General features: G+C 45.3%; 1 protein-coding gene across 4 annotated transcripts in view; it reads right to left on the reverse strand.

Annotated features, from left to right (window-relative positions):
- Positions 1-15,763, reverse strand: part of MTMR9 (myotubularin related protein 9) — a 34,636-nt gene that overhangs the window by 14,260 nt on the left and 4,613 nt on the right. For all 4 annotated transcript variants that reach the window (XM_064448266.1, XM_064448264.1, XM_064448268.1 and 1 more), the window contains exons 3-8: positions 15,457-15,582; positions 8,432-8,605; positions 5,669-5,886; positions 3,887-4,048; positions 1,250-1,391; positions 453-673 (exon numbers count right to left, since the gene is read on the reverse strand). In XM_064448266.1, the coding sequence (XP_064304336.1) occupies positions 453-673; positions 1,250-1,391; positions 3,887-4,048; positions 5,669-5,886; positions 8,432-8,605; positions 15,457-15,582 (1,043 nt within the window). The remainder of the gene's footprint in view (positions 1-452; positions 674-1,249; positions 1,392-3,886; positions 4,049-5,668; positions 5,887-8,431; positions 8,606-15,456; positions 15,583-15,763) is intronic.

The following is a 15,763-nucleotide window of genomic DNA, read 5'->3' on the forward strand; positions in this document are numbered from 1 at the left end:
TTAAGGTAAGAACGAGACTTTCCAGCTTTGGCCTCTGACTGCCTTGACCTTCTCCTCCAGGCCTGCACGGACAAGTTTGCCTCCCACAGCTACGACTCACATCACTGTTGAACTTTAGCTGTTTGTTCTTTTATAGAAAGAGTTTCTGCACAAGAAACTATATAAACTGGTGATGGATGGAGATTTTTTTGAGGCCACACACGGAAATGGAGAAGACTGTTTAACATATTAGCTTGGACTTGGAGAAGACAAATTCAGCTCCCCGACCAAGCCACAAATTGCTTTAGTCACAATGTCCCACTTTTAAGAGGGACATAACTGCAAAAAGAGAAGCTCACCTCTGCTAGGGGAGACCAGACAAGCACTCTCACCCTTTTTCAAACCAAGAGACTTTTTTTTTTGTCAGACACAGCCCGATATTTAAAGGGATCAAAGCAAGCATCCTCACCAACCTTTCATTTTCGTTGTTTCCCAGGAAAGTCCCAAACTGTGAAGCGTAAGCATGTTCAAAGAGCATAATGAGGAACTGTTCGTTGAATTCAAAAGAGCAAGGGAACTGACGAAGGATTTGCCACACACAGTCCAAAAAGAGGAGAAACACTGGGGCCTCCCATTTCTGCTTGCTATTTGAATAGGCTGATTGGGCACAGCGCTGCTGAAAAGGGTGACCAGCCTATACACAAGAATCAGAGAGAGCGTCACACACAAAGTAATGGGATGTGAGTACATGCAGCAAAAAGACTTCAGAGCTAGTTCTGTCCATGCAACTACACTATTACTAGTCTTTTCTACAGCCGTAGCTTCATCAAGCATCCAGTTACAAACTGCTAGCAACCACGACCAACTTTGCTGCCTTTTTCAGGCTACATAAATTGCACTGTATTTGATCAGAGAATTTGACCAAGGACAAACTGGTGTAGCTGCACCGAAGGACCAGGCTTTGCAAGAGTACAACGAGTAGAACTAAAGTTTCATGGTTTAGTCTGAACGGTGTTCTCTAAAGAGATATTCGCTCTGAGCACACAAAACAGGCAGTTCCCCAAAACTGAAAGACTACCATGAGAGTCAAGAGGCCCCACGGAGCGCCAGAGGTACAAATGACTCAGTTAATGATGTTGCTCTCAGGACAAAGGCCATTCACACTACGCAGGGCTGCAACAAGGCCCAACCTGTTTGCTGCCTCTCAGGCTATTTCTCAATACAACTGCCACTGGAATAGATTGCCGTTTTGTCCATAGGCATTTCTTACCTGCAGCCACTCCCTCACAACAAGAGATTCAAAGCCACGTATGGTCCTGCAGCTTGGATCCAAGATAATCTGTGCCAGAGAAGTTACCTGGAGTGTCGAATCAGTTCCTTCCGTCCCATGGACTAACACTGATGCACCTTCCCTGTGAAAGAAGGTGGAAAGGAATAAGAGTGTGAATGAGCAGAACACATCCCAAGGACGTATGCATCCCAGTGGATGCCAACGCATCCCGTGGACACCAGTGTTGCTACCCTGACGATGCTGAGGTTTTGGTCGCTCTTTACCCTTTCTTCCCTCCCATATGCTTCCATGTGGGGTGGGGAATAAGCTTACCACCTTCTCCACCTGGATCCTCACCAACACTAACTGCATCACTTAAGGCTTAGTTTCCTGCTAAGCATTCTGGAAATCTAGAACCTTTGCCACATTGACCAAGAATGTGCAGCAAAATCTCTTTTGTGGTTCTCACTATTTTTAATAGGTATCTCTTGGAGTTATAGTATGGAAACGCATCTCAAAATTTGCTGTGTCATTTACTGTTTTGCTAAGTTCTCTGAAATCTCCCCATAAGCACGGCAGTGAAGATATGCCATCCCCCCAGATGCTCTGCAAAACAGTACCATGAGATGTTTGCTCAAACCTGGGCTTAATCGTATTTGGGCCTCAACTGGGGTTTACTGCAAGAAAAGTAAGCCAATAAGCCACTTCAGAAGAAAGAAACAGCAGAGCTTGGCCTCCACAAAGGCAGAAGAGTTAGTGTGCTGAGCAAGGAAGCTTGTCAAAGAGCCAAGCACAAAGTCTCCTCGCTCACCAGCCAGCACAAGTGAATCAGCAGAAGTGTGAGGAGCAGAGGGAGCTCAGAGCCTGGGGCAGGAAGGTTTTGCACATCGCTAGGGGCCCATGTCCTGTCACTCCCCACACTCCAGTGGGGACTGTCCAGGACAGCCCATTCCCTCCCCTCTTCTTCCATCCCAGGCTGTGTTTGGATGCACTATGAGAATCTCATCCATGTGGTCCTAAGGGAAGGACTGGATGGTATTAAGTGGCATTTATTCCCCTTGCTCTTCCCAAGCCTCGACCCAATGTCTCACTTCTGCCAACATCCTTACACCCAGAAAGGAAATTAACCGCAGGTTGTATTTCTTTCTGTGCAGGGATCCAACCTAAGCAGCAAAGCGTGGGTAAGAACGATCAATCTCCCAAGCAAGCAACCCTGCACACATTACTTGCTTTTTGAAGCGGAAAAGCATAAAAATCTATACCTTGAACACTGCAACATCTTTGCCTATAGTCTTATATCTAAACCAAACCCACTCCCTCAACAGCACAGATAATCTTCAGATACCCTCTCCCTCCCCACAGGCAACGGCAGACAAAGAGGCTGCGAGGGGCCAAGCGCAATTGCAACGGCTCCTCAAAGCGGGGCACGCCAGGGTAACGCTGTTTTGCCCTTTCATCTTTCAGGCCCCAGACCTTTAAGATGCTGCAAGATCCTGTCCCAGTCATTCCCTCCCCGCAGCCAATACAACCGAACCATCCTTGTCGGCTCAGCTATGATGTCCAGGCTCCGAATGAGGCAGGTCAACGCTGAGCTGCCCTGCCACGGCTCCAGGTAAACAGAGAAAGCAAAGCTGAGGTTAAAAATTATGAGATTGTCCACTGTCCCAACTAGCCAGAAGAGTTTTGTCACCGATCTTTCTCATTATGCCCGTGAGGGGAAGAATTACAGATAGAACTATTGATCGAAAGCAATCCTTTTCCAGCAGAGTCAAGAACTACGCAGGCACTGTCAGTGCTTTTAAAAAGCACGGCAGCTCATATTTTAATGCATTAATGCTATTTTACCGATGCGACTGCATTCCAGCCCTCTTGTGTATCTACAGAACACACTCCCTAGCTGGCATGAAAAGGTAGGTTTTCCCTGAGTTTTGAGAAGGGCTTTCCCCTCTCAGAGCCACAAAGAAATCACATTTAGACCCCTGCATTTGGTCTTACAAACCCTGGCATCTGACAGCCAGGTTTTGCTCTCCAGCCTGAGGTCTGAAGACATTTTGAGGATAAGTTAGTCAAGTCAGCGGTATTGATTAAAGAAATATCAGGTTACGAAGAGGTCACAAGCACTTATAAGGGACGAACAGGACTACTTAGATAGGACTACAGGGATAAAAATTTCAAAAGGAAAAAGCACTGGACTAATTTCTAGAGAAAAGGAAATACTGTTGTTTTAATCTCTATTAGTGAGGTGGGGTATTAGAAACTTTCTGCTGAAAAAAATAGGACTTTTTAAAGAAAGGCTGTGCTCTCGCTTTACTAGGCTACCAAACAGCATTTCAGATGGGCACATTCTAATTAAACCTTCAAGAAAACTAACTAAATTAGACTGGTTGCATCAGACATCGGAACATACCTTATCTAGATGATCTAATACCTATTCTTAGTCAAGATTTCCTCCCTCAGGCTTGTACTTCTAAAAATGCAAGCATGATTTACTGGAGGAGCATTCCTTAACCATGATGAAACAGTATTTTGCCAGTTCATGGTGACCAGTCACTAATACTTAAAGTGGAAGTAGAGGTATTTTACAAGCAATCTGTACCCAGTAACTAAGAAATCCAAGGCTTTCAGCAAAAGATTTACCTGTCAATACACTGAGCAGCTAGACAAGCTGCAGTTAGTATCTCCTTGATGTGAGTCAGCCAGTTGGAAGCTTCCAGTTTACTGAGCCAGCGGTCCATATTGTGTGACTGGTCATTACAGGCTTCCACAAGTTTGATGAGGCTTTCCTGCAGAATATTAAACCTTTGGGAAAAGCAAAATATTATTGAAAACATAAGCAGTAATATAGCAACCAGGATAACATGCTTATAGAAATACACTGATCTCGAAATAGAGCACTACGATTTATATGCAGTTATTTCAAACAGTACAACCCAAGAGAAGTCACATCTCCTCCTTCAGTAACCCTGTTTCCACTGGGAATCCCGAGCCATGGCTAACACCACTCTGTGGACATAAGCAGTCTCTTCCCTTTCAAAACAAATTGCTTCGTAAGGCATTACAGCAGTACGGCCTTTTCCTCGTCTTGCCTGAGCTCTGAGTGTGTTGAGCCATATCGTAGACTTCCCACATAAAATGTGTTTCACTAGTCTCACTCCCGTTACCCAGATGAGCGTGACTGCAGCCTGGCAGGGACATTAGCAGGCGCCAGCCAAGCTTCCAGTGCTGCACCTTCATTCTCTGTACTACAGACGTTTGGGAGGAGTTTTAACCTGTAGAGCTGCAACAGTAACCTGAAAGCCATCCATCATAAGGACACAACTCCACTGTTACACAGAAAACTTCAGACTGGACTTGACTTCTTGACGTTAGGACCACACTAAGATTAGTTTGACTAATTTCTTAAGAATTTAAAAGAAAAAGCGGAGGAAAGGAACACATTCTGATCACTTCTGCAGTGGTTGCAATATGTCCTCCAGCCCTGGGAAGCTGGTGTTCAGCATGCAGCTGGTAAAACCAGATGCTTCTCTGGTCTTGTTTCACACTACGCCTTCCAGGAGTGCCAAACTGCTGATGGATCAAATGCCCCTTAACGCTGATTCCAGCATGTGCTCAGGTGTAACAGAGGATACAGCTAGCAGACCAGATATCAGAGAAGCTGACAAAGCCAAATAATAATAGCATGAGATATTTAGTCTTTATAAATTGTGGTTTATTCGTTCCTCTCTATCTGATGTTTATGACCACCTGTAAAATAATCAACATCAAATTTAAGTCCACATAACATTTTTAGAAGCAAAACCAAATAGTTCAAAGCAACGGCCAGAAAATTCCTTACATTAGCTCCTCAAGAGCTGGCCTATATAGTGATGATGGGAGTGACTGCTTTCCAAGAGTAACGGTATCCCACACGCACGACGAAGGGTTCCCCAAAACTAAGGCTCAAGAGCAGCTGAACAACATTGGACCAAAAAGCCTATTTAATTTAGTAACTGTCTCCAAATGACCAAACAATATTAGATGTCCAGAGAGGAGCGCGACTTCCACAGAGCAAACCCTCACCTGCAGAATTCTCTGGTGAGGGACTTGCGCATTCCTGTGCACTGCTGCAAAGGGGAACACAGGAAGGCTGGAGTGCAGCTACAGATGGTCAGAGAAAGAGATGGCACAGGGAGATTGCCTGATGTCTGAAACCTGCAGCAGATTGTTCAGAACAAGGAGCCAAACACGGCTTTCCAAAGCCAAATACCTTTATCATCCACATACCCTGATTTTGCCAAAAAGGGAACGTGACTCTGTTGACAAGAACCAGGATACATGGCCATTTCTTACAGAAGCAAATACTTCATGGAGCTAGCATGGCTCTGCCAATGCAACCCTACAAAGCCGAGCACTGAGGAGAGCCTGCGTGATTTCACCCACCTCTCAATACATTTATGAATCCTCCTCCACTGGGGATAGTGCGCTTCTTGTTCAAAGCCCCCTCCTTTGGCCCTGGCCTGCTGGGCAACGTTCAGGGACCTTGTATCAATGATGTAGCCACGTTTGCCAGGGCGTAGTGTGGCGTTAATGAGCTTCTCGTCTTCTTTACACCGTCTCCCATTTGTACCTGTAAGAGGCTGGCTACTTCGCATCATCACCTACAGAGACAAATAACCATGAATTAGGCACTGGAAATGGAGAGACTTAAGATTGAAAGCCACCAATCACTTGAGCTCCAAGCCAGGAATGGAGATTTAAACTCACTATGCAAAGGATACCCTTTCATTAGAGGATTTCTTAAGGGTCTGTCGATGTAAACTGTAAACCAATGGATTAGATAACGGGGTCTCAACACCAGGTGTGGAGAACAGCTCTCTAGGGAAGCACGCCGCTGAAATTCACACAGGGTGCTCCTGTTTTCCTTTACAGCTCGGGTCACTGTAACAATGCTTATGGGAGTGAGAGAGCTCAACCCTAAAAAGCTTCCTGTATCACTTTAGGGGTAAAATTCACACAATCCCAGACTGGTGGGGGCTGGAAGGGCCCTCTGGAGCTCATCCCGTCCCACCCCCTGCTGGAGCAGGCACCCCCAGAGCAGGGGCACAGGGCTGCGTCCAGGCGGGGGGTGAATGTCTCCAGGGAAGGGACCCCACAGCCTCTCTGGGCAGCCTGTGCCCCTGCTCTGGCACCCGCACAGGGAAGGGGTTTGTCCTCATGTTCAGGTGGAGCTTCCCGTGTTCCAGCTTGTGCCCGTGGCCCCTTGGCCTGGCGTTGGGCACCATTGAAAAGAGCCCGGCCCCATCCTCCTGACACCCGCCCTTCAGATATCCATGCCTATAAATGAGATCCCCCCTCAGCCTTCTCTTCTCCAGGCTGAACAGACCCAGGTCTCTCAGCCTTTCCTCACGAGGGAGATGCTCCAGCCCCTGATCCCCTTGGCAGCTCTCCCCTGGCCTTGCTCCAGCAGTTCCCTGCCCTTCTTGCACTGGTGTCCAGTCCTGGGCTCCCTGTACTCCAGTACTCCCATTCAAGTGGGGCCTTCCTGGATCTCCATCTCTTCTCTGCAGGGTGACACCAGCAAGCACAGCTCTCACCCCTCCGCACTTCCTACCTCCGTCTGCTTCAAATTCGATCCACCACGCCTGGACACAGACAAGCAAACACCCTGATCTGTACTGCCTGACGCACAGAAGTGTCTCTCTAGTTCTTCCTACAGCTACTCTTCTCCCTTGCCCTGAATCCTTCCATTCTTTTAAGTACAATCCCTTGCAGGGACTGAATTTATTTAAAAAACACACTAGAAATCCTTGAACTGAGCAATCATTGGCAAGCCACTTTCTAAATTACAGACGTCTTCTTAGAGGCTTTATCCCTTTAATTATTCCTGTAGTACCATCTTTCTGAGCCACTGAGCTGGCTTCCTGCTGACGGCTCCTTTATAAGCCAACATTTTCAGGATTGTCATCTTTAAGGTGTCTCCCCAGCTTTGTTTTTACATTGCTTGAGTCATTCATGTGTTAAAGATGCCTCTCAGGTACAGTTTTACTCAGTGGCTAGACTAATAAACCTTAGGTCCACAGATTTATGAGCTGAGATTTCTCTTTGGTAAATGCCTTTCAGTTCAGAAAGCATCCAAGCAGCTCAAGTGATAACTAAAATCTGAGGGCAGCCAGTCAGCCACCCCAGCTGCGCTCGGGAACTCAGAGTCAGGAGAGCAACGTGACAGACAGCGTTACTGTCACAAGTTCAAGCACTCCGAGCCAAACGCTATTATATTCCTCACACTTGAAACATGCACAATTCAGAAAGATAATTGAACAAATCTTCCCTCAACGGTTTTCATTCAAGCTGAGAAAAAGCAGAAAGCGTGACTGTTATGAAGTTGGCGGGCGGCTGATTTTAAAGCAAAGCAAAAAACACCCCAAAGGTACTGCTAAGTCAGACTAGACAGCCTCTAATTCCGGGCTTACAAATCTTAGCAACAGGAGGCGAGAACACATGAGAGCATTTGACTCAGAAGCCTAGATCAAGTTTACAAGCCGCAGGTTGGACATCCCAACGTCCTCAGAACCAGTTACATCAGCAAGAGATGCAAAGAATTACTCAACAATTTCATAAAGTGCATTCCTTAATTATAGCGTATCAGTCACTCAATTAGATTTTGGCTTGGTGAGAGGTGGTAAAGTCTGCGCAACAGCCAGAATTTGCAACTCCTGAAACATGTTATACTGACAGGCTCGGGGAACAGATTGTTCTGATCGCTTGTTCGACAGTTACACAGCAGAAGCGGTGCTGGCTCCGGGAACACTTGCTGTCATCATGACTCTGTTACGGAGCAGACAGCCCACCACCCAGAGACAGGACAATGTGCTTTCTGCCATCCTTTCAGCATGAAGCCTCTTGGCAGACAAAGCAAGTAAAGGTGCCAGCGGTGGCTTTACAAGTCTCATCTTGCTCTAACTGCTGTGAGCAAGCTCATGCCACGTACGCTCCCAAACAAGCGGATTAATAGCTATTTCTAGGATGGAGATTACTCATCCCATCACCCAGAACCAGTTTCACTGTATACACTTAATAAGTTGGAAAATAAAAGGAGCAAACATCTCATGAACTGCCTCAAGTCTAGAGCACAAGTTGTTTTTCATTAAACGAACAGGTTCACACGCTTCCTTCAGGTACAGCAATTACCCAAACGGAGCTTACCATCCCATTCTTCTTATGGTAATAGCTGAGGACTGGGAAGCGACTGCCGTAGCGAAACATAGCAACTTTCCGAAGCGCTTCATCATCGATGGATTTGGGGACAATGACAACTGGAGGGTAGGAGGAGCACACAGAGAATTCCTTATTGATGCAGCTTAGACGCCATTCATCTGTCTGAAAAAGATCAGAACATACAGGTTTTGGGTCAGAAAAGATTACAACTGTTACAGCATAACATACTAGGGAAGAGGAACTTCCACATTCAGGATAAAGCATGCACAGAGCAACGTTGGTGGTCTGTTCCATCCGCACTGCAGATGAAAGCTCAGTTGTCCCTATTGGCATAATCACTTTTGTTCATCCAGGAATCTGGACCCCCTGTAACTGGAAAACTGCACTAATTGGTCTGATCAAATCCAGCACCGTATCTTGTCTCCAACAAAAATGTGGCAAAAGAGATGCTATTCAAGAACAAACAAGCCTGACCATTCTCTGCAGCGAGTCTGTTGATTATTTTTCTCACCACACCTCTTGATGCTGCCTGCAATCATAATATCTTGTTGCAGCAGCTCCCAGCAGCTCATAACCCAGCATACAGATAAAGCTCATATGCAACAGAAGAAATTGTCAAGTGACTCTGGTTCCTGAGGAGCAGGACTTGCTGAACAATGGTTCCCCGCCTGGTTTATCCACATCCTCAAACAGCACAAAATAAGCCCACGTGGTCAGAAATGGGTGATTGCAGCTTTTAGTCATTTCACAGAGACAGCAGACAGCATGTCTGCAGTTCGCACTGCAACATAACGTACTGCATTTGCAGATAGCTTCAATCTCATCGGAAGTAAGAGCATGGTATGTGTCTCTCTCGGAGAGACCCCAGAACAGAAATGTTTCATACATCAGCAGATTTTGAGGGGAAAAAAAAAGGTTGATTTAGATGCAGGTAACACAGGCTCAAACCTCTATCTGTGCTGAGAGCAGTTAGTAACGCTGCCCACAAAACAAAGAAGCCCAAGAAAGCCAGGAGCGTCCAACTGCAGACGATGAAGCTGCTTTGAGGTTAAAATCGCAATTTAACATTTCCAGCCCGCTTCTCTTCTATGGGCTCTGCTTTACGTAAACCACTACAGCCATTCCTCCAAAAGCACCTCCTGGAACCAGCGCGGCGCCTAAGCACACAGCTCTCACCGTGAACTCTTGTTACATAACTTTCCAGCTTCCAAGAGCCAAACGCTTGCGAAAGAAGTGCTGAATATCGGCGCCCCGCACCCTCACCGGCACCTGGCACGAGAACTCCGGCTACCTGATACCCAGGATCAGGCGCAGGACTTGGCTCCATCTCGGGCCAAACCGAAGGTCAACGAGTGGCCTCACCGACGAGGAGTCCTCACTTACTGAAGTCCCGGCTGGGGACAGCCGATACTGCCTTAACTGCGGCCTCAGAAAAGCTGAACTCATGGTCCTCGACAGCAGAACAGTGGCTGGCTGGGCTGCGTCTGCAGTCATTGCCTCATCCTGTAAATCTTACGGCCAATAAAACCTGCTCAGAAGGTTTTGGTGAGGAAAATGACCCAGAAGCCTCTACAACATATTTTGATTTTAACAGCAGCATTAAATTCTTACAAGCAGCAGCACAACAGCAGTCAAATTTACCTGTAAAAGCTCCAGACACAAAGAAATTAAAAAGTAATATAAAAACCTTTTGAAGATGAACAGGCAGCTGCCATCAAGGTATCTTCCCCCCCCCCCCCCAGTTCCTATGCACTGGCAGGACACAGGTGTGAGAAAGCAAAGAAGATCTTAAGTAACTCCTCAGCTGAGGTGTTTTTGGTACAGGCTGGGGAGCATTTGTGTGCCACTGCAGCAGGCAGAGACCCCAAAAAACTCTGCTCATTTCCGCTCAGAGAAAATTTCAGCTAGACAAAACAGCGAGGGGATAAAGCAGGTATCATAGGAAGTAAGAGAAGAGCGTGACAGTTAAATTATACAGTAACAGAATACACAGAAAACCCACGTCAATTCAGGAAGGCTGGTTTAGCATGCATTAATTGCACAGCTCTGATCAGAAGTAGGTGTCTCTTCCCTTTCTTCCAGAGGCTTAGTACCTCTGGTCTCACACCTCCTGACTGGTACCTGGTTATATAAATGGCTCACTGGTCCGATGGAAAACTAGGATCCGTTTAGAAAGGTTTTCTGGCAACGAAGTCTTTCCATGAACAAGCTGATCTGAATCACAACACTATTTCACCATTGGTAGATCCAAGGCACGGGATGCATGGCATAGGGGACAGCAAAATCGTCCCCTTTGGTGGCAGCCTAAGAAAAGGATGCTGGGAAAGGTACATATCGTGCGTACGCCATCGCCGAGAACAGCAACTGCTACCTGTGTTCAGTAGGCTGTCCGGGCAGTCTCGCACCAGCCCTGCTGTCAGCTTATTTTGTTATTCATTAGCCTCAAAACAGTTTCTCTGAACATCTGCATTTTATAAAAAGCAGAGGTTCTCCCAGATGCAAAGTTAAATTGCCTCCGGCAACCACGTTACAGGCGGAGATGAAAAGTTCTGGATCACAGAAGGGAGGCCGGCTGGTCACAGCTCATGCTTTTAATGCACCAACAATGATATTTTTCATAGCTTTTTGGGGTTTCTATGTTAAATTACAGCAGATTTCAAATGATGGCGTGCAATTGGTTTACAATGAAAAAAGATGCATGGGTACAGAACTGATTAATAGCAGAATCAGAACTCCATGGTATGCTTTTTTGAGAGACTGGCTGTCACTGATATCACCAGTATGAAAAGGAATGGAAGAGTATCAGCCAGATTTATCTGCCACTTTGGTAATTTAACTCTGCCATAACCTCCTCTCCTCACCATTTATAACACGAGACAGATGACACTGTCATGGCATCCAGCTAAAATTTACTGTTGCATGGGAAGGAGGAGGAGCGCGGCAGCAATTAGCGCCATTTGTCTTGTGCAGCACAGCTACTTCTGCAGAGATCCAGTTAACCCCTGCAACGCCAGCTTCACACGGCTAAAATACACCCCGACGTGAATCAGGTGGTAGTAACACCCAACAGTGCAAGTCTCTTCTTGGCTTTTGCTTGGGGTAGGTCTGCAATTTGGAAGAAAAATGCACCATTACTAACTGGAAGAGCAAGGTAACTCAGCTATGTGCAGCAGCTGCAGCTACAGGAAGCAGTAAGGACTGGAGTGAAAGAGAAGGGGTGGACCTCATCTTCAGACATCACCAGGAAAGTATGCTGCGCGAAACTCGGAGAAAGTACAAAGTTAACATTTACTTCTCCTAGCAAGAGATCTGTACTTTAGGGAATCAGAAAAAAAAAGTTAATTCCAGGTAAGGCTATAAGCAGCAAAGGATGGGGGAGTGAGGAGAAAGGCGAGAGGACTCCAAAGGAAAAGAAAGTGGTCAGAAGTATTTTTGTAAACACAGGATTAAATCTCACATTTCTGCTTTTCTTGGCCTAGCGTTTGCTTAGAGGTATTGATTTTCAAATGTTACTGAAAGGCTAAAACAACAGTTATCCTTCCTCCTAAAACTTATAATTGCTAGGAGAGGTTGGAGAGGTTGTTTTCCACAAAACAGCATGAAACAATTCAAGCTCTACTAATAAGCCCGAGAAGAAAAGTCAAGAAACCAGGACGGACCTTGAAGGACCAGAAAAGCAGCAACGACAGAGGCCATCCCCACGGAACAGGCAGAAGGCAAGAAGCCCTGTCAGTACCAGACTGTGCGTGGACAAGAAGCATAACAACAGCTGCAGGCGAAGATGGATGCTTGTCTGATAAGAGCAACATATGAGCTATCCACAGCATCGCAAACTGAGCCCCAAACCAGAAAATTCAGCTTGTACAGAAGATAGAGGACAGCTGAACTGTCCAAAACCCTGAGGCCTTTCCCACAGCAAAATGGAAGGAGGCAAAAAAAAAAGAGAATTAAGAAAGTGATTTTTGTGGCAATGTTGATTATCCTGTTAGTGTACAAACTTCTCAGGGCCCCTTCACTTAACTTTAAGAAGAAACTGAATTTCCAGAGTTAGTTTTCAGTATCCTGCAGTTGTAGAATTTGGCAGAAGAGAAACCTCCCTACCCTGACCTATTAGGTCTTCTCTGACTCCTCAGAAAAAAAATATTAAACCCTTGCGTATACTCTCAGTTCCATTCGGCCACTTGCTGGTTATGCAGTCGTACACATTTCTCCTGACATACCTAGAACCAACCCAGATCTCATGTACTCCCCAGTGCTTCAAGCAAAAACTCAGCACACACAACCAAAAGCTGGATAAGCAAATATTAACTATCCTGTGCATCTTTTACTCCGTTCATACATTTGTCTTAGTATCTTTAAAGTCTCATCTCGCAGTACAATAATTTGGAGCCCGCGGGCACTGTGGAGTTTCTGCTGTAACGTTTAGTGAAGTGTTGAGCTGATTTCTTCACATGACTTAATTCTCAGCTGAATTACTCCATTGATGTGTTGGATTTATCACAAAAATCACAGAAATACGCTTGACAAACACCCTGCTGGTCTGTGCTGTAGGTTATTCCCAACATCAACAGGTACCACACATGCCAACAGCCAACGACAGCCCACTGAAACTTAATTCCTCCAATTTCTTTAGATCCAATGAAGTCATTTGCCTTAACAGTCCTTCCTGTAACACCTTCAGGGACTAGGTGCAAGCATGCTGTGATAGTATAGCAGCCTCTCTAACCCTGGAGCTGAGCTGCTGGGGTAGGGTGCTTGAGCATTTGCTATCAAATTCTAGGGGCAATGCTAGATGGCCCTTTGTCAGATCAGTGCCAAGCAGTGAAATCACACGGGGGGGGTGGGTGGATGGGGCGTGTGTTGAGAGAAAAAACACATTTGGGACAACATATGCCAAGATAAACAAACAAATTAACAAATTATTATTATACAGTGTAATACCATATTATCAAACTTTTTTCATTTTAACTTCTATAGTTTTACTTGGCCATTATAGGGTATGTCAGAGTTAAAACAACTCTGCTGTAGCAGACAAACCTGGAATTAATCCATTACTAGAGCTGCAGTGTGGGTGACATGCAGTTTTTGACAAGCTATTACCATACTGGGGAAGGTAAGGCCTAACAGATCCAGATGGATGATTTAATGGAGAGGGAGGTAACCTTCTGAATTCCGCTCGTTTGACTTACTGGAGAAAAAAAAATAATAAATCAGCCATTTGCTTGTTCTAGCCTGTCAGATAAAGTTTAATTACAGAACGAGAAATATTTGGTCAACAATATATTTCTCTGTTGTTCAGGAAATGGAAATCATTTGAACATGGCTTTTGCCACCATTTCGTTAAAAAGCAGTTACAGCTGAAGTTTTGGGTTAAAAGCCAAGAATTAATGACCCGCTCGTAGGCATGCATATTTTAAAGAAATGAATTATTGCCCTTGAAACGTAGCGCTATAAAGTCATAAGGCTTTTAAGCGTAAACTTTCCAAGGAGCGTATGTTCAGAAAGGCAAAAGATCCACAAACAAGCTATCAGTGCACTTTTAAACCTCTGAAAGAAAACAAAAAAACCCCCGAGCTTATCAATGGATTCATGTTAGCACCCGCATGCCGGTAAATACACCGTCAGAAGGGATTCCGTTCCTGAAATCTAAAAACTATTTCAGCTATGCATCAAAGGCAAAGTGAGAACAGAAGCAGAACCACCTCCTGCAATCTTTCACTGAGCTCTGAGGGATTTCCTTCTGCTGCCTTCAATCCCACTCTCACACCTTCCCCCTTCTCGCCAGATAGCACTTTAGCTTCTGGCCTTCTGATTCCCACTGAAATGCCTGCAAGCTTCCTCTGCTGAGCTGGGAAAGCATCTGCTGGTTTCCCTCCAAACAGGAGAAGACTCTGAACACTTCCCCCGCTGAAATTAAAACCAAAACTGTGGTGCTAGTTATTTTAACAGGTCAGTTTTGTATGTCTTTTGACAGCAGATGAAGATGGGACATGTGAGAGTGCTCCAATTATGAGACAAAACCAGAAAGAACCCTGAACTCCTTCGATTTTCCAGCCATTTCATCACATGGATCTGGTCAAGCTGATCATCTTATTCAGTTATTAGTCATAAACAGGAAGTGATAAGTGCTGCAGACAAGCTGGTTGCAGATCAAAAGGAAAAAAAATCAATGTTCTTTGATGCTGTACTAATGGATGTGGTCTCAGAAACCTACGATGATGCAGCAAGTGTACATATTTAACATGAAACAAAGATCTGGAACACAGAGATGCTAACCCAAGGCACTACTAGAACAGGTAGGCTCCTGCAACCAAGCGCGTTCCCACTATATCAAATTCAGCATTCTAAAATGAAGTTTGAACAACAGATACCACAGGCAATGCCACAAGAACAACTCCTCTTCTACAGGTACCAAAATAATATCAACATGTGCTCGTGGTACCTGCAAGAATATGACTGGAAATTCCCTGCTGGCTGAACACTCCCAGTATTTCCCCAGCACAGACTACAGCAAAGAGTATTTCAAATTGGCCATCTGTAACTACTGTCATCTTCCCAGACAGCTATGAAATCCTTAGAATTATTTTTTTTAAAACAGCCTCATGTCAATTAAGGGGTTGACAAAGTTTCGTCCCACCCCACTGCAGATGCAGTTAGCTAGAAGAAACCCAGGCCAAAGGTCTTACATTTGTTCTTACCACAGGGGGGTCCACCCCCAAAGGACAAGAACATTTCCTACCTTCCTATTGTCCCAGGTAACCTTTAAATAAGCCTCAAAACTCCAGCTGTGCAAGGTAAAACGTAAGCGCTCAACAGGAGTATTTAGCACAAACAGAAATGCCTGATGTTTGCAGAGCAAATATTTGAACAACACTCACTTTCCACCCAGGCATGGAACAGCTATTTTTAACCACCCCGAGCTTCCACTCCAGACACCGCCGGGTGAAATACTTCACAAGCTACTTGCACTAGCAGATCTGAGTACCTGTGCAAATCCTCAAGATCCAACTTACCATGGAGCTGAGGAGCTCAAATTCTTGGTCAGGCAGAAAAGAGCGCCAGCCATCTTCAACGATTTCAAACATGGGCCGGTAGAAGAAGGGATACATGAGAGTGACAGAATCCAAGGTGGAAAGCGCCTGTGCGGGTGAGAGAAATAAAGAGCTACTTAATTCATTCACACTCCCGTTCTATGCAAAAAAAAAACCAACCAAACATACAGGAAATAGTGGTTTTTCTCTAATATTAGTGATGCAAACTTAAGCCACCCAAAAGTATACAGCCACTAAGCTTGAAATACTACCTGCAGGGTAGTTTAAC

This window comes from Phalacrocorax carbo, chromosome 3 (assembly GCF_963921805.1).
Source record: "Phalacrocorax carbo chromosome 3, bPhaCar2.1, whole genome shotgun sequence".
NCBI classification, from domain to species: domain Eukaryota; kingdom Metazoa; phylum Chordata; class Aves; order Suliformes; family Phalacrocoracidae; genus Phalacrocorax; species Phalacrocorax carbo.